Below are 19244 nucleotides of genomic sequence, written 5' to 3' on the forward strand. Positions count from 1 at the left end.
CGTAAACGGTTTTACAAGTTATAATAGATCAAAATATTTTGTATTAATTAAGTCATAATGGCTTATATAATTCTTAATGAATACCAATTATAAATAACAAAAACGATAATAGACAAAATATTAAATATATTTATGTCAAGTCATAGGAAAAACATATAATTAAGTTTTTGGTTAAATTCATATTTCATGGTTATTACTTACATAATCACTAGAAGAGGTGATGTGATGACTCTAAAGGAAGCAAAGTAGTGAAGCACCCTTACACGCCGCAAGTGTCGTGGCTCTGGAGATCACAGCACAATTCGAAAGGCGTATTGGTTTATAGGTTGGTTATGTTAACTCAAAGAGCACAATGATTCAAACCGCGGTTACACACAAACCATCGTGATGGTTCATTTCATGTGTATTTGAAGGCTTGCGACACAGAATCCTTTGCGCGATGCTTCATTATGGGCGAAATTGTTTTAAAGATAAATATAACTCGTCTAGAAACCATTAGTAATCGCCGATTGGTGTTTTAGATACATACAATAATGACCAAAATCGTTATTCATTAATGAGCATTCTTAATCTTCCTTAGAATAATAAAAATATTCATTAAAACAAACAATTTTACACAGAATTCCTCTTCAACTACACAAATCAATCAAGTAAAAATAAAAGAATGATGAAATCCCCAGAACCTAACACAAGAATTTTCTGGGAATTTAGCGAAATAATTAACAAAAACTTACCTCAACATAAATAAAACCACATAAATATTTTCATTTAGAGCATGTTATATTTTGCTTAAATATAAAATCACAGCACCAGACCGCTCAACATCGCCATTAACACACCAAAAATCGCCACTGATCCATGCACTCTCAATGCCGAAGAAATGTCTTGAGGCCTGAAAAAAGTCAAAAATTTGACCCAACAAAATCTTTTCATTAGTATGTTTGACTTCAAAAAGTCAAACTTTGACCCAACAAAATCTGGAAGGCATGGAGTTATTAGAAAGGGAGAAGGAACGGATACATACTTTTGCATACGACTGAGGGCCCCACAGAAAAGAGCATTGTCGGGCATGGGCAACTCGGTTTTGTTGTTTTTCTCGGGATTGACAATTCGAACGTAAGTTTCTTGACCAAGATACCACGAGTCAAGATTTTCGGTTCTCAGATTCCAAACTCCGACGTTATCAAGAGAGATCAAGATTGCGGTCCATGCCCCAGGATAAACCTACGAAACATACACGGGTAACATTAAATTCATTTTTGTTAAAAAAAAAAAAAAGATTTGTTGTATCGAACAAAAATGTATGATACCTGAGTGGTGGCTCGAGCAATGCCATCCCACTTATTGTAAGTTCCCCTGCTGTCGTTCGTCCACTCACCGTAACCCATTCTGAGATAAAATAACAAACACTTTCAAATTAATATACAAATAAATAATAAATAGAGTAAATTACGTTTTTGGCCCCTGTGGTTATATCACTTTTACTATATTTGCCCAAAATAAGAATTTTTAACATATCTGCCCCTATGGTCTCTATAACTAACCATTTTGGCCCCCATGATCTCTAGACTTAGGGGCCAAAATGGTTAGTTATAGAGACCATGGGGGCAGATATGTTAAAAATTCTTATTTTGGGCTAATATAGTAAAAGTGATATAACCACAGGGGTCAAAAACGTAATTTACTCTAATAAATAAAATAAATATAAGACATCACAACTATGTAAATTTTTGCATACCCGACAACAAAAAAGGCGTATCCATCCATATGATAACTATGCATCTTGGTCTCATTGTTTTGTAATATCACTTCCATGAATCCCCTATATGTTCCGTTGATAACCGATGTTTCCATCTTCGGTGGTCCCGTAAGTGGCTCAGTAGGAAAATCGAGTTTATACGCGCCTTTGACTTTGAACTCATCCGCAAGCCTAATTGGTGTGGTGGGATTAACGAACGAAATGCCGCTTAGTGTTGCCCTCTTTTTCCCGTTAATTGTCACCGGTGGTTTGTTTTTCAGTATGTACACTTCGGTCACGTTGATAGAACCGTATTTGAAGGAGCCTTGTGGATTTGGTCGGGCCCCACTAGCCGAGACATTCCACCTGCAGGAGTTCATCAAATCAAGATTTTAAAACAAGCGTCGCTAAAAAATATATAAGAGTAAAATGCCATTTTCGTCCCTGAGGTTTGGCCAGTTTTGCGACTTTCGTCCAAAGGTTTGTTTTTCTGCATCTGGATCCAAAAGGTTTGAAATCTTGCCATTTTCATCCGAGTCGTTAACTCCATCCATTTTTCTCCGTCAAGTCAGGGGTATTTTCATCTTTTTCCTCCATTAAGGATATTATGCTAAATGCTTGTACATAAAGTGAAAAGGACCGAATTGCCCTTTAAGTCAACAAAAAAGACGGAAATACACCTGACTTAATGGAGAAAAATGGATGGAGTTAACGACTTGGATGAAAATGGCAAGATTTCAAACCATTTGGATCCAGATGCAGAAAAACAAACTTTTGGACTAAAGTTGCAAAACTGGCCAAACCTCAGGGACGAAAATGGCATTTTACTCAATATATAATAATAAGATTAGCGGGATCAAGTGAAGCTACCTGATGGATCTTGCTTGGTTCATGGAGAACGTATTGTCGTACTGGTCTTGAGGGGGTTCGGGAAGCGGACCGGATGCTTTTCCTTTGGAATTCGAGTAATGCAAGATACCAACACCGGTGACTCGTTGCCATCGGGACTCGTTCACGAATCTTGCACTAGCAACGATGTAGTAATCGCTACTTGCGTTCTGATCCATGGTGATTAAAAACGAATATGTTTGTCCGACATGGATGTCTAAGCTCGTATAGTTTTGTTGAACGGTATACGATCCCTCTGACTCGGCTAAAAGCAAGTTATGGTTTTGGATTCGGAAGTTCAAACTAGTCGACACTCCAACGTTGCTAACACGAATACGGTAAGTTTTACCTGTCCAATATAATATACTTTCATCTTTTAGAAAAACAAAGTAAAGACTTAAAAGAATGATAATCGGTTTGTAGTGTACGTTAGCTTACCAGGTTCAACGTTAATGGTTTCGTGATCAATCCCATCAGGAACAAGCGTATCGTTGTATCTATACGGTCCTTTTCCATTGATAAGAACACCGTCCGGCATTCCAAGATCATGTCCAGCATCAAGCGCCTTTCGTAAAGCCTACAAAACCGAAAAAGAGTTTATCCCAATCCACATTACACAAAAGTAAATTACAAAAAAAAAAAAAAAAAAAAAAAAAAAAAAACTTCATTGTGGCATTTCATCGAACACTTACAGTGTGGTTTCGTATGTACCAGTCACCAATCAAGACTGTAATATCGCCAGCCGGGGTGTCAAACGGGACGGGAATAACGGATCTTGGGTTGATAACAAAGCCACCAAATCCACCCGAAGCGCGTTGTAAATTGAGCGATGGGAAGTAAAAGTAGCTCCCGATTTGATCCTTAACTTGAAAATTGTAAGTCCAGTTCCACTTTGGAGGAATCGGACAATTGGTACCGAGAACACCATCTTGCCAAGAACTCCTCTTTTGCTGTACCCCAGCCCTGTTTCAACCAACACATAAATCGTTCAAATATTCATCCGATATACGATGTTTTGACCAAGATTTGTGACATGCATTGTAACATATTTAGGTCAAATCTTACCAAGTAAGAAGAAGGTTCTCATCTAACTTGTTCCTCACATTGACAACAACATTGTTGTTGGTAGTTGAGTTGATAGTAGGACCAGGAAATTCCCCATTTATTGCAATAACCTACAGCATTCAAATATACAGCAATAGAGATTAAGAATATAAGAACACCACAGTCAAAGTAAAAGTCAAACCTCCAGATCTGAAGCTAAAATCTTTATATTTTGAAAATTTAAAACAAACCCATTAACCAGTAACATTAATTTATGAAAACCCATATCAAAAAACCATAAAGTTTTGAACTTTAAGCAAACCCCAATTGAAAAAAACCCAAAATGCAACAAACCCATTAATCAGTAACATTAATTTATGAAAACCCATAAGAAAAAACCATAAAGTTTTGAACTTTAAGCAAACCCCAATTGAAAAAACACAAAATGCAATACAAATTAGAATCTAAACAAACCCATTAACTATTTCTTGAAATTTAACAAACCCATTAATCAGTAACATTAATTTATGAAAACCCATATGAAAAACCCATAAAGTTTTGAACTTTAAGCAAACCCAATTGAAAAAACACAAAATGCAATACAAATTACAATCCAAACAAACCCATCAAGCAATTCTTGAAATTAAACAAAACCCTAATTGAAGAAATTACCTGTTGTGGGACTCCAAGAGGTGAAGCAGTGATGTAAGAAACTTCAAACTTATAGGAAACAGTTGGATCTTCAGCGGAAGTGAAGATAGGAAGCAATGAAATGCAGATGCAAAGAAGAAGAAATGAGAGAAAGATTGAAGAAGTAGCCATGGATTCTAAAGAGGTTTTGATGAATATTTGTTGGGTCTTAGAGCTATGAAATCAATGGAATTTGGGGGCTTTTGTGGGGATTTTACAGAGAGAAAAAGGGGAGAAAATTTTTTAGACACATGGAAGGTGTTTGTGTGGGGACAAAGTGCAAACGGCTCTTTTTTTATAGTAATCATTTGTGATTGGGTTGAAAATTGACTTCAAATTTTTAATTTTAAACATATATTTTAATGATAAATAGACCTAAAATAAGGATTAATGTATCAAATTAGTTAATTTGGTAATAATTAACTACTTTAATCTATTATTTTAATTTAAAATCAAAAGTAATTATTATGTTTTTTATGTTATTTTATTTATAATACTTTGTTATTTTTTGCTATTTTATTTTAATAAATTTAATCATATTTACAGAAGAAAGCCAACCACTTAGTGACTTTTTTTCGTAATTCATTTGAATTTATTTTTATTATTATGTATTGTGAAATTAATAATACAATATATAATGAAATAAATAAGTTGATAACTTAAAACTACTTATATTTGAGTTACTGACTTTATACTTTATTGTATGTTTTGTCATATTAAAATTCAAGAAGTGTTTGATGTTATATATTTTCCCTTGGATATTGGATCAAAAGATCCCATGATGAATAATGTATATACAAAGATAAAATAAAATATTAATCCAATCATTTTTATTTTTATATCAGTAGGTGAGTCAAAAAAATCATATTTGGTAGGGGTATATTCAGTATTTAGAAAAAAAAAATCATAAATACAAGGGACAACTGTTGTATTTCTATTTAAGCTATGTGTGAAATAAATTTTTATATTTAATTGATGAAATTCAATATTTAAAAAAATCATAAATACAACGATTGTTTTTCTATCTAAGTTCTGTGTGAAATAAATTTTAATTTTTAAGTGATGAAATTTATGGAACAAATTCATCAATTCATTTTTATTCTTAAAATTGTCGAAATTTTCATTCAAATTAGAAAAAGTTAATCTCACAACACAACCCTTACGAATGGCTAGATATTATTATATAATATATATATCTTTAAATAAATTCAAATAAATCATGAAAAAAAAAAGTCACTAAGTGGTTGGCTTTCTTCTGTAAATGTTATTAAATTTATTAAAAAAAGTAACAAAAATATTATAAAATAAAATAATATAAAAAAAACATAATTATTATTTTTGACTTTAGAATAAAATAATGTATTAAAGTAGTTAATTGTTAACTAATTTGGTACGATTTGTATATATCTTGGAAATAGAAATAGAGATTATTAAAAAAAAAAAGTCAATTGACTTTTAATTAGTATATGTGCCATCAGAAAATGACATAAAAAAGTTGATTTATAAGTCTATTTAGCACAACCCTTTTTTAACATACAAAAAGTCTGGCTTTAACATTAGAAGTAGTAAAGTAATTATAATTCACGATTTTCTTTTTTTTAGATTCTGGAACTAAAATATATACTTAATAAGATGAGAAAAACATTTGAAAAAAAAATTCTCCTTCATTTCTTACTTTAAGCCAATTGTATATTAAGAATCATTTGTACCGAAACCTAACTCTAAATATATTTTTTTGCATTTTAAAAAAGATTACATGATTATATTTTAAAATATTTAGATATTCATTTTGAATATTTATTTATTTAATCATTTTTCTCATTATATAAATATAAAAATATTGTTTCTAATAAAAATGGTCGTAATTTGATTTAAAAAAAATATAATTATATTAGAAAAAGATTTACACGTAAGTGTTAGGTTAAACTGGTTATATAAGAAAAAGAAACGATGACAGTACCAAACTAGTGAGATCCGAAACCAGAACCCTAACTAAAATCCACACTGAATTGAAGCCGGTATACATAAAAGATAAAAACTGGTTTAGAACCGGTACAACCTGTAGGTTTCTAGTTGATTTATAAATCTCTTCCTTGAAACCGGTTAAATCAAAACCGATCAAGAAACCAACAAAACTCTATTTTTACTTTTCATTGACCAACCCGAACATGTTTGAACATGAACCAGTTTAGAGTTTGAACCCGAACCAATTTAGAATTTAAACCCAATTTATGCACCTCTTAGGGTTGTTCATGAGCCGAGTCGAGCCGAGCCAAGGCAAGCTCGGGCTGGACTCGATTATAAACCGAGCTGGCTCGGCTCGGATATAAAACCGAGCTGAAAATCTAAGCTCGGGCTCGGCTTGGTTTTAAACCGAGCTGACTCCGCTCGGATTGGTTTGGCTCGACTTTAAAAAGAAAAACTAATATTTAGCTCTCAGAATTCAGTAGCCTAAAATATTATTCAATACTTCAAAATAACATATTCAAAATAACTTTAACCTAATACATTACAAACCAAAATCATGTTCAACAACTAAAAATAAGTTTTAGATTTCAACGAAATACGATATTAGTTCATTATGGTAATTAACATTCAAATATACCATAGATATCAAACTATAAGACTAAGTACATGTAAATAATAACACGTTTTTGTAATATATTATAATGTATATAAAAATAAATATATTATAAAGAGAATAATCCGAGTTAAGCCGAGCCGAGCTACCAAGCGAGTTCGGCTCGTTACGAGCCGAGCAGAGCTAGGCTCACTTTCTAATCAAGCTGAGCTGGCTCGTTTCACTTTCAAACTGAGCCATATCTAACGAGCCTTTTCCGAACGAATTTCGAGTCGAAAGCTTTTTGGACAACACAAGAGGTTATTGTTGACAATATGTGACATCATTTGATTTAATAAAACTATGGTAAAAAATATTTTAGAAAAAGAAAAGCCACAATTAACAATTATTCATTATTCAATATATACAATTCACGTAAGGCCTTAGGAACAGTAGCACCCACGTCACTCACCTGATAAAACCTGCTTCTTTTGTGTTTGTACTTTGCACCACTTATACCGGTCTCCCCCACATTGACCTTGGCTACACAACAGCAACAACTTAGGTTTTCGAGCGCCAGCCACCGATCACCACTGCTCGGCCCCAAATTGAGGTCGGCAACACAACCTTCGCCAAATTCCGGCATCGACTCCGTCCCGCACATCGGCTAACCTCCGTCGTCACCACAATCACCATTGATTGCCACCTGAAAAACCCCCTAATCGAACACTAGGGCTTCGGAATCGCCTTCAATCGGAGTATGCAACACGAAATCTGTCACACGGACCAATTTGCTATCATTTGTGAGTCTCCGGTCACCGGCCTCCGGCGCGAAGCCGGTGAACCATGATGGCAACAGTGACGGCGTCGTGGCTCGAAGTCGAAATAGAGACGGCGGGGCTTTATCTGCCATTCCGGCCGCAGTGTTGCGGAATTTATCAGATAAGTTGTATGAGAAGAGGAACAATGTTGCGCTTGAGGTTAGGGTTGATTTTTGGTTGTTTTGATTGAATTATGAAATGTGATGTGTTTGTTAGGGTTTTGGATGGTGATGAGTTTTGTGGTGTTTGGTTAGGTTGAAGGAATTGTGAAGAATTTGACCGCGGCTGGAGATCATGATAAGATTACTGCTGTGATTAAATTGTTGACTCATGAGTATACATACTCGCCTCAGGCGAATCACCGCAAGGTATAGCGAGAATAGTTATGAAATATTATTTGCATTGTTTGTGATCGGATGTTGCTATATATAGGGAGGGTTGATTGGCTTGGCTGCAGCTACTGTTGGATTGAGTTCTGAAGCTGTGCAACATCTCGAGGTTTGGATTAATGTTTTTGCAGTGGTTTTTGGTATGCTATATGTACACGAGTATAGGGTTTGAACTTTAAGGATATGCCAGATGGATTTGTGTAGTCATAATAAAACTTATGCTATATTAGTTATTGCTTATCTTTATGTTTTTTGCACCACGTTATCACATTAATCACATTGGCGACCTAATGTTATGCTGATGGTCAGATGATAGAGATGTTATTTGGTAGTCGTGATTGATTTGTGTTTCACCCAAACAGTCATGCAGCATGCTCATATCTTTTGGATCATTTATGGACTGTGTTGTGAGGTGTGTGTTTTCTGATGAATAACAATAATGAAGGGGTATGGTCCCAAAACGACCATTACCCGCATCAAACAAACCCCTACCAGTAAGCAAACCGCACCCATGCGGTCACATCCTTCGAACCCATTCGGTTCGAAGATGAATAGCTTGACCCAAGTACGAAAGAAGATGAACATATCGATGCGGCTGGCACCGCATCATATAGCCATTTTCGTCACGACAAGGGAAGCGAGCAAATAGTCTCCACATACGATGATGCGGCCAACACCGCATCTCGCGTATTTCTTGATCACAAGTAGGAGACGCGGTAACTTCAGACGTTACCGCATGCAGCGATGCGGCTCGCACCGCACCCTGCGTATCCAACAAGTGGACTGACACGCCAGGCAAGTGGCTGACACCACGAGGCAAGTGGCGCCGGTGACAGTCCCCTGTCAGAGCTATTAAAGCAATGGGCTGACGTGGCGTAACCCCCACGGCCGGCGGGACTGACACACCTGCAACGGTGCAGCTCGTCGTCAGCCCATCCATCAATCTCCTCCTTCACTCCTCGGCTATAAATACCGACCCCAAACCAGGTTTGAGGTATCTCTTCACAACTCTCTAACTACTACTATAATCTTGCTTTGCTTCCTAAGCAAACTACTGATTCTCACGCCGGAGAGTGGTAACAAGGAGCACCCCCCACCCCATCCTCCTTGTTACGAGTCACGGCTTGTTTCCTTGTGCAGGAGATCATCCACCGGTGACCCAGCCAGCGATCTCCGAGAGGAAGGGATTAACCCTTCTTGACGAGACCAGTGTGTTAACCCTGCCAGGTTAACCATTGTTTCATCATTGGCGCCCACCGCTACTCTTAGCACTTTTTAATCCATCCCTCTCCCTCTCAAGATCATGACTGATAACCAAAACACCAATGCGGATAACCCAAATCCCCCGGTCCCAACAGGGGTCCACCCTTCGACCCCCCAACCCGGACACATTGGCACGTCCACCCAAAGGATCCCATCCTTTGCGTTCGGACACGACTTATCACAGGCCCCAACTGTGCTTCCACCAGGCGTGGACTTACACTCCTGGTACCAACAGCAGACTGATCTGCTGATAGCGGCTTACAACCGCGCTTGTACGGAAGCAAACGTACAAGCTGGGCCTACTCCAATACAACACAAACCTGCCAACCGTATACTCCAATACGATGGCAGGTTACACTCACGTCCGGCTTCCAGAAGCCGACATGACGACCGTGGATCATCTTACTGTTCGGTCCATACACTCAATGAGGATACTTCCTCATATGAGTCCCGCTCCAGAGGGCCAGTGCATACCCGCCTGGGCCCCTATGGGGAAGATAGGAGGCGGTCAGCCTCCAGGCGCGGCCCAGGCATCCAGAGCCGACTGGGCCCGCAACCTTACACGGAAGGGTACGGTCATACCGACCCTGACGATCAAACCTACCGCGGGGAGTCTCACGACACCAACAGCAGACCGGGGGGACGCAACTATGTCCCTCCCAGTCACCCCCGCACTACATACCTCAGGGCGGCAAAGCGCCCTGTGCACGAACCATACAGGCCAAGGGCCGCGGCCGAAAATTCAAAATTCGTCCCGCACATCGCCAACGCCGATATCACAACGACAAAATTCCCAGTCAACATTGGGAAATACAGTGGCTCGACCGACCCGGACGACCACATGAACATCTTCACAGGCGCAGGCGTCAATGGCAGGTGGGACGAACCCACCTGGTGCAATTTTTTCCCCCAGACCCTTATCGGTCTGGCGAGGGCATGGTTTGATTCTTTGCCAGTGGGATCACTGGATTCTTTCGAGGACTTGCGCGCCAAGTTCCTCGCCCACTTTAGCCAACAGCGACGCCACGAACGCGATTCGTTGGACGTCATGAACATCTGGCGAAGAGATGACGAATCGCTCGAGGCATTCGTCATCCGTTACAATAAAGAATGCCTAGAGATAGGCGACGTGGCGGACCAAATGGCGCGAAACCATTTTATTCGGGCCGTCAAAGACAGAGAGATGGTCATGACCATCTCTGGCAAGGAAGGTTTGCCTAAAAAATGGGAGGATGTCATGACCGCAGTCAAGACATATGCCCAGACACAGCGGTCGCTCGAACCGCACGTCAAAAAGGCAAAACCCCAAGCCGAAACATCCCACCAAGGGTCCAAACGTAATAACAAACGAAACCGGGATGCGGGCAATCGGGATATTACTAAACCCTATTTCCCGCAACCCAACACGTTTGACCCACAATGCTACAACCCGGCCCGAGACACTCGGGCACCAAGAAAAGAATCTCGGGACCGCAAATGGACCGAGATCAACCAGTCGCCAAGAGAGGTCCTCCTCGCGGACCCACAATTCTTGCGACCGGGCCAACCAATGAAGTCCAAGAAAAGCCAGGACCTCACACTATACTGTGAGTACCACAAGGACTCGGGCCACACCACCAACAACTGCGTCAGTCTCCGGCTGGAGATTGAGCGGGCGTTGAAAGAGGGGAAACTGCAACACCTTTTACCAGGTGGACAAAAGCCCACCAAGCATATCACCCCTCACAACGAAGGTACCTCCTCCGGAAAGAAAGCCATGTACGTGGCTTCCACCCACATGATCTACGGAGGCAAGGGTAGGCCGCGAAAAGCGGCACGAAGACCGGACAATGATTGGAAAGACGAGCAAGTCGTCTTCCCAAAAGTCCGAGGCGGACCGCGTGACAGACGCGCCGTCGTCATTTCGGGCCAGCTGGCCCATTACTGCACCGAGCGTCTGTTCATCGACCCGGGCAGTACATCCGATATAATCTACGAGCAATGCTTCAATCAATTTGACCAAGAGGACAAAGATCGGTTGCAGGCCGTAGATTACCCGCTGGCCGGATTCGCAGGGGAAACAGTCTTTCCCCTAGGTCAAATTACATTTCCCGTGCGTCTTACCAATGGTAAACACACGCGGACGGAGGAGGTAAACTTCATGGTTTTACCCCACACCTCCAATTATGATGTCCTCCTTGGGAGAGAATCCCAAGGAGATTTCAATATGATCACATCCGTCCCCCACTCCGCGGTTGGTTTCCCAACCGCATCGGGGGTTGCAATCATCTACGCCCGCAAGGACGTCATGATGACGGACGAAGCACGTCCGACAAAGGTCGCAAGGCCCACCCCCGTCGACCAACCGGAAAAATGGGTTCTCAACCCAACGCATCCGGAACAGAAGGTCACATTGGGTCACGCCTTATCCTCGACCACCAGAGCGCACCTGAAGGAGCTCCTCTTCAGGAACCAAGACATCTTCGCGTGGACTCCCGCAGACATGACAGGGGTCCCACGTGAAATAGCGCAGCACTATTTGAATACCAAACCAGGTATCAAACCAGTGATCCAAGGTCAACGCCACCTTGGGTCAGCTAAAAATCAGGCGATGCAAGAGCAGATCGAAGAACTGCTCTCCGCAGGTATACTGCGGGAAGTCAAGTACCAGACTTGGTTATCCAACCCTGTCATGGTAGAAAAACCATCCGGGGGCTGGCGCATGTGCGTCGATTACAAGGACCTTAACAAGGCCTGCCCCAAGGATTGTTACGCGCTTCCGGAAATCGACGAAAAGGTCGATAACCTCGCACCATTTAGGTGGAAGTGTTTCCTCGATTGCTACAAAGGGTACCACCAGGTACAAATGGCACTTGAGGATGAAGACAAAACGGCATTCCGGACCCCAACCGGAAATTACTGCTATACAAAAATGCCGTTTGGGTTGCGCAACGCGGGCTCAACCTACCAGAAACTGATGAACGACACTTTCCGCGGTCAAATAAGCAAAAGTGTCGAAATCTATATGGACGACCTGGTCGTCATGAGCATGGAGGAAGATACCATGCTCACTGATATAGAAAGAACATTCCAAACTCTGCGAAGCGTCAACATGAAGCTCAATCCAGGGAAATGCTCGTTTGGAATGGAAGAAGGCAAATTCCTTGGGTTCATCGTCACCAAAGATGGATTCAAGGTAAACCCGGAAAAAGTGCAGGCGATCGAGCGCATGCCATCGCCTGCATCGATGAAAGATATGCAACGCCTGGCCGGAAGGCTGGCGGCACTCAACAGATTCTTGGCTAACCACGCAGCCAAGTCATACCCTTTCATCAAGACCCTGCGAAGCTGTTCAAAGAAAGAACAATTCCAGTGGACCACAGAGGCCGAAAAGGCCTTCCAGGAAATGAAGGAGTGTTTGATACAACTCCCAACACTAACCGCACCATGCAAAGATGAGCCACTCATCTTATACCTATCCGCTGCGGACAACGCAGTGGGCGCGGTATTAATAGTGGAACGAGCGGGGGTTCAAACACCCATCTATTATATCAGCAAAATGCTCAACGACCCGGAGACGAGATACTCAATAATGGAAAAATTGGTACTAGCACTGGTACATGCTTCAAGACGGTTACGACGCTACTTCGTAAACCACATCATCACAGTGCTAACCAATTACAGGATCGGCCCGATCCTGTCCAAACCCGACATCTCTGGGAGATTAGCAAAATGGGCAATTGAGCTGGGCGCACATACAATACATTACAAACCGCGCCCTGCCATCAAAGGCCAAATCTTAGCTGATTTCGCCGCTGAAGTACCAGCGGATCGCATCCAAGAATGCGAAGAATCCCAAAATCCTGCGCCCCCACCATCCTCCTCAGAAGTATGGGCACTATTTACAGATGGTGCATCCAACGAGGACGGCGCGGGCGCAGGTCTGCGACTCGTCAGCCCTGACGGCCAAGAGCTTACATATGCCATCCGCCTCGACTTTAAAAGCACCAACAACGAGGCAGAATATGAAGCATTATTAGCCGGGCTACGTTTAGCAGTCAAAATCGGCGTGCAACATCTGGAAGCGCACGTCGATTCCTTGTTAGTTGCGGGCCAGGTACGCGGCGACTATGCCGCCAAAGGGGATATCATGATCCTCTACCTCGAGCAAGCCCTGCAGCTAAAATCCAAATTCGCTTCATTCAATATTCGACACATTAATCGAAGCGAAAACAAATCTGCGGATGCACTATCAAAACTTGCATCCACCAGCTTCCAACACTTGGCAAAGGAGGTACGTATCGAGATTTTGCAAAATCCTTCGGTTCCTCTACGCCAGGTCAGTGTCATCCAATACGGAACAACGTCATGGATGACACCAATTATCGCATACCTTCAGTCAGGTGTGACTCCCGAGAGCAAAACAGAGGCACGTAAGTTGCAATACAAAGCGTGCCACTATCAAATGGGAGACGGTATCTTATACCGAAAGTCATACCTCGGACCGCTCCTCCGATGCGTTAATCCACAAGATGCCACATACCTTATCCGAGAGATACATGAGGGCATATGCGGCATACATGCCGGACCACGCATGGTCGTGGCAAAAATCATGAATGCCGGGTATTACTGGCCCGGCATGCACCTGGACGCCGTCAAAGAATTACGCAAATGCATGGACTGCCAGCGCCATGCACCAAAAACTTTGCGGCCAAAAAACAATCTGGTCCCCGTCACTACTGCATGGCCTTTTCAAAAATGGGCGATCGACGTAGTGGGACCATTCCCGGACGCACCAGGTGCAGTTAAATTTATCATAGTGGCGGTTGATTACTTCACAAAATGGGTAGAGGCGAAACCACTCGCTTCAACCACTGCTATGATAACAAGAAAGTTCATTTGGGAGCACATCATCTGCCGTTTCGGTTTACCGATGTACATTGTTACCGACAACGGCACCAACTTCGCTGCCGACGAATTCCAAAAATGGCTAGAAGAGCTGAACATCAAACACATATTCTCGTCAGTCGCACACCCGCAAGGGAACGGCCAAGTCGAGAGTATAAATAAAGGCCTCGTCGACGGAATCAAAGCACGATTGGGAACAGCCAGGCGTGGCTGGGTCGATGAACTCCCAAGCATCTTATGGGCTCACCGCACTAGCCCAAAAACAAGCAATGGGGAAACACCTTTCAGCCTCGTCTACGGGTCTGAAGCGGTGATACCCGCGGAAATGGGCCTCCCATCTCCTAGAATGTTGGCTATCGAAAAGCTAGACAACAACAGGGAACGTAGGATCGATTTGGACCTCCTAGAAGAAAGGCGCGAGAACGCCGCCATCAACGAGGCCAAATACAAATCCAAACTGGAAAAGTATTACAACGCGCGAGTCCGCGTTTGTACTTTCACTCCAGGGGACTACGTCCTACGTGACAACGAGGCATCTAACGCCGAGCGCCCAGGAAAACTTGCCCCCAAGTGGGAAGGACCCTACCTCATCAGCGGGGTCTTAGGGAAGGGCGCATACAGGTTACAAACACTAGAGGGCGAACCTATCGCCAGAACATGGAACGCACAACAGCTTAGACGCTGCTATATGTAAGCTATGTTCCTACACTCTCTATGTAACCTATTGGGCCGCAGGCCATTTGCAAATAAATAAATAAGCAATTTTCTACATTATTGTTTGTTATTACTATTACAAATGCGTGTTCCACTTTGCGGTATCCCGAAAACAGATTGGCAAAATCTTCATTCATGATACCCATACAAAGTGGTAACCACACACAAATATTGTAATAGGCCAGCAAAAGACAAACAGACTTGCATGTTTTATCCGGCCGGATACACAAGTTTTTGTTAAACACAATTCCTGAGCCCCAAAAAGGCAAACAATGGAATTGACGCGGACTCATACGACAAAGGTATGGAGTACACTCGACCCCATTCACAAATGGGTAGAGTTCCGGTAATACAAGCTTTTACAAAGCTTAAGCAATTCTAAAAACCCTCGCACGGTAAATAACAGAATTGATGCATACCCATACAACAAAAGTATGGAGTATACTTGACCCCGTTCATAAATGGGTAAAGATTACGCATACACACGTTCAGACATGCAAGAATTAAAAACACTTGTACAAACTGAACAAAGAAACTTTATATTCAAAAAATTCAAGTATCTACATGATGCTTACGGAATTTACATAAAGTTCCTATTCTATACAAGAGGAATACAAAAAAGGAGGCACACTAGCCAACCTAAACCCTATTTTGAACCACTGGTCCCCGCGTCGCCTCCGACGTCACCAGCGGGTTCTTCCTCTTCCACATCAGGGTAAAGCATCCGCAAGCGGTCAACATAGTCCGCAACCTCCAAACACTCGTCCAGCTCCCCTACACAGGCAAGGGGCGTGTCATAAAAGGAGGCTACGGCCGCTTTCAGACGACCCTCGGTATCTACATCCCGGAACCCGGATGCCTGATCAGTATAACCGCCTGCGGATAGTACATTGATGTGCCCAATGCAGCGGTTAAAACCAGCCTTGAAGCCAGCATCACGCGCACGTTCCTTAACCAGGTCCAAACCTGATGAGGTCTCAGGGGCATTCATTATGGCCTCGACAATCTGCAGCAAAAAGATCATAAGTCTTGCGTGCTAATCCAAGCAAATGTAAAGGCAAAGGATACTTACACGCGCGATGCCGTGAGTCCGCAACCACTCACGGTCAGCTTCCAGTTGGTTAAAAGAGGACACCAAGGCATCCTTGGCCTCAGTAGCAGCGTCGGCCCGCTGCTCCGCAGCAGACACGCGGGCAGTAAGGTCCGTAACCGCGACCTCCCGCGCCTGCACCTCAGCCTGTTACAAGAACAGCAAACAGTTCACTCAATGAATATTTTCAAAACAATAAAGACGAAAGCAACAACGCTAAAGAAACGTACCTGCAGGCTTTCAACAACTTTGCCTAAACGAATGCGCTCTGCATTCGCCTCTTCAAGAGCCTTAGAAGCACGGCTCTCCTTCTCTGCGGCCTCTTCATAGGCCTTTGAGGCACGAGCCCCAGCTTCTTTGGCCTCTTCAAGGGCCTTCAAGGCGTCGGCCTTCGCCTGCAGCGCCTTCACAGAAATGGCCTCAGCCGCAGCCTTCTCTTGGCTCAAGGTAGCATTCGCTGCCTTGACATTCGCCAACTCCTGCCGAGTATGAAACAGAACGTTATTCTGCTTAGCCCAAGATTCATTCCATTTCTTGCGCTCATTGGACAACTTTTCGTTCCAACTCTTGCGCTCATCAGCAAGGAGTTTAGCAAGGGTACGCACCTGTTTCAGCTGGGCAGTGGCAGCCCACTCAGAAGTCTGCTTCTGCTTTTCAAAAGCAGCCTTGTCTTTCTCGAGCCGCTCCGCACCCACACGAGCAGTCTCGATTAACTTCTCCGCTTCCGCCCGCATACGAGTGGCCTCCTCCTCGCGACGGCCCAACACCTTATAATCTTCCAAAATGGCATTAGCCACAATGGAAGTCCCCACCAGCATCGACGAAAGCTGGTTAATACGCAGCTCTCGGGGCGCGGCACGGGCACGCTCGACTTCAAACGGGGTCCCCAGACCACCCAAAATCTCCCTACATGCCGCAGGGTCATTAGAAATATCATCCCCCTGCATAACAGTCCAGGGGGATCGGTGGTACACCATACTGCGACCCGGGGAGTAGGTGCGGTAATAATACTCCAATTCAGACTCTCCAGGCTGAATTGGAGGCCCGTCATAACCCGCACCACCGGCAGACGAGCCGCTACCTTTCTCCCCAACAGGAGACTTCTGCGGCTCAGCATCCTGCTGTCGCACCTCAGCATCAGACTTCTGCTTACCGGCATCTGAAAACCTCAAGTTCAATCCGTCACCCTCATCAGGAGAGATCAGATTGTCCGAGGAGTCCACAGTGTCAAAAATCCGGTCAGCAGTCACCTCCACCGTCTTCTCCAAAGGGGGATCACGAACTGGCCCAACAAAAGGGGCCGCAGGCTCCTTAGGCGCGACCTTCTCCTTCAATACACCCGCACCCGCGGCAGCGGTGTGCGGAGGAGACGCAGGAATGTCAACAAAAGAATACCCCGCATCTCGGGATTCTGCAATACAAAGAGTATTCAATGAGTATTTCCCACCCATGGTACATACAAAACAAAGAAAAGGGATATACTTACCAGCAGCAACTGCAGGTTTCTTCTGCACCGGAGCAACTCTCCTGGTCGGCAGCCTCCGCCTCTTCGGTTCACCACCACCAGCAGCTTTCTGCTCTGGCCCCCTTTTCTCTCCAACAACGGGGGGAACCACACCAGTTCCACCCGCGGCCGCACCACTACCTATAACACCCAAACCCTCAAGGGTGTCAGATACTACGACGTAATCGGTATATCCCCGAGAACAAGATTGATAGGTACCTGCGGCTTCGAAAACGGAAGAAGGGGCAGCTGAGCCTTCAACACTCCCCTTACCACGACCCCGCACGGTCTTTTTTACCGTTTTCTTCTCCACAGTCTTTTTGGGGACGCGTTTCTCAAACTTCCCCAAATCCGCAAGGACACCTGGATTCACACAATCAACAGAACCAGTCAAAAAGATAAACTGAAAAAACTAATGCCACGTAAGACGTACCTCTTGCGTCTCCCGGAACCGGGGCTTCCAGCACCGCTTTTGATGGTACGCGGAAGTTCTTCAGAATTTCAAGGTTGAAACCTTTCTTCAGCTCAACCGCGATCAGTTCAACCTGGCCTTTGAAATCAGGCTCAAACATCCTCCACAAGCCAACCGCATCCGCTGATACATGCATGCAGGTTACCACAAAGGCTTAGGAAATAAGGAAAATAACAAAGGGTAACGAACTTACCACCACCCTGTTCCCGCAACACGGGTCTTTCCTTCCTATCCGGTCTAGAGAGCATCATCCGCAATATCCATAGTTGGTCATTATCCAACTTCTTGAGTTCAATAGGCCGCAGCCTAGAGAACCAGTCCGCGGTCTCTGCGGAAGCAACAGGAATATCTTCATCGGAAACTCCAACATCGACGTTCCTGAAAGACATGTTAGCATAGACCGCACAGGCTTTCACGTAGAAGAACCTCTTCTTCCAGCCTGTCACACCCTTAGGGGGTGTCATCAACTTCAGACTCCCATGCCTTTGAGTGAACGAGAAAAAACCGGTGTTCACCGTCAACTGGTAGAAACGCCGGAAATTCTCCACTGAAATGGGCAGGCCATGGGCACGGAATGTGTACTCAAAATTCCGAATTCGGAACATTCCGAAAGGACTAAGCTGGGAGATATGGAGGTGATAATACTCCAATACCTCCGCCACAAACACCGTCACCGGCAACCTAAGGTTACCGTGGGTGAAAAAATCCGACCACAAGGTTATATAACCGGCCGGAGCATCGGCACCGGTGTCCCCCACTTGTGGGTAAGTAGCATTCCAGTCTTTGGCCATCTGAACAGTGGCCATCAGGGTTTTAAAACTACCTTTTGTCCACTTCAACACCGGTAACCCACCACCGGGAACATTCACATCATCATCCTCGTCTTCTTCCTCAGCCACTATCGGCTGTTCAGGGTTTTCACCCTCCACATTGTGTGGATTCGATGGTTCAGCCATCAAAAATATCAAAGAAACGGAAGATGGTGAACAGAAACACTAGAAACCTCACCGGAATTTCAGAAAAAATCGTCGGAGAAAACAGATGACAACTTTCTCTCAAACGGCAAATTTTTTGAATTTTCGACAAAGTGAGAGGAAACCACAAACGGTTATCCACTTATATACCCATCGCAATTAATGCGGAGGGAGAAAGCAAATCATCACGTTCAAAAAGAGCGTATCTTG

The 19244-nt window shown here is 43.6% G+C and overlaps 2 protein-coding genes across 2 annotated transcripts; both read right to left on the minus strand.

Annotated features, from left to right (window-relative positions):
• Positions 1-572: 572 nt before the first annotated feature.
• Positions 573-4623, minus strand: LOC110930583 (monocopper oxidase-like protein SKU5). Its single transcript, XM_022173914.2, has 9 exons — positions 4343-4623; positions 3692-3801; positions 3319-3589; positions 3065-3203; positions 2609-2975; positions 1739-2104; positions 1311-1389; positions 1025-1224; positions 573-892 (listed from the first exon to the last, which is right to left on the minus strand). The coding sequence occupies exons 1-9, from the start codon at positions 4490-4492 to the stop codon at positions 802-804; spliced, it is 1773 nt and encodes a 590-aa protein (XP_022029606.1). The 5' UTR covers positions 4493-4623; the 3' UTR covers positions 573-801.
• An 11208-nt stretch (positions 4624-15831) lies between these two features.
• On the minus strand, positions 15832-18866 carry LOC118490560. Its single transcript, XM_035988264.1, has 8 exons — positions 18254-18866; positions 18022-18183; positions 17808-17951; positions 17571-17729; positions 17335-17495; positions 16750-17025; positions 16130-16231; positions 15832-15870 (listed from the first exon to the last, which is right to left on the minus strand). The coding sequence occupies exons 1-8, from the start codon at positions 18864-18866 to the stop codon at positions 15832-15834; spliced, it is 1656 nt and encodes a 551-aa protein (XP_035844157.1).
• Positions 18867-19244: the final 378 nt, after the last annotated feature.

This window comes from Helianthus annuus, chromosome 3 (genome assembly GCF_002127325.2).
Source record: "Helianthus annuus cultivar XRQ/B chromosome 3, HanXRQr2.0-SUNRISE, whole genome shotgun sequence".
Classification (NCBI taxonomy): domain Eukaryota; kingdom Viridiplantae; phylum Streptophyta; class Magnoliopsida; order Asterales; family Asteraceae; genus Helianthus; species Helianthus annuus.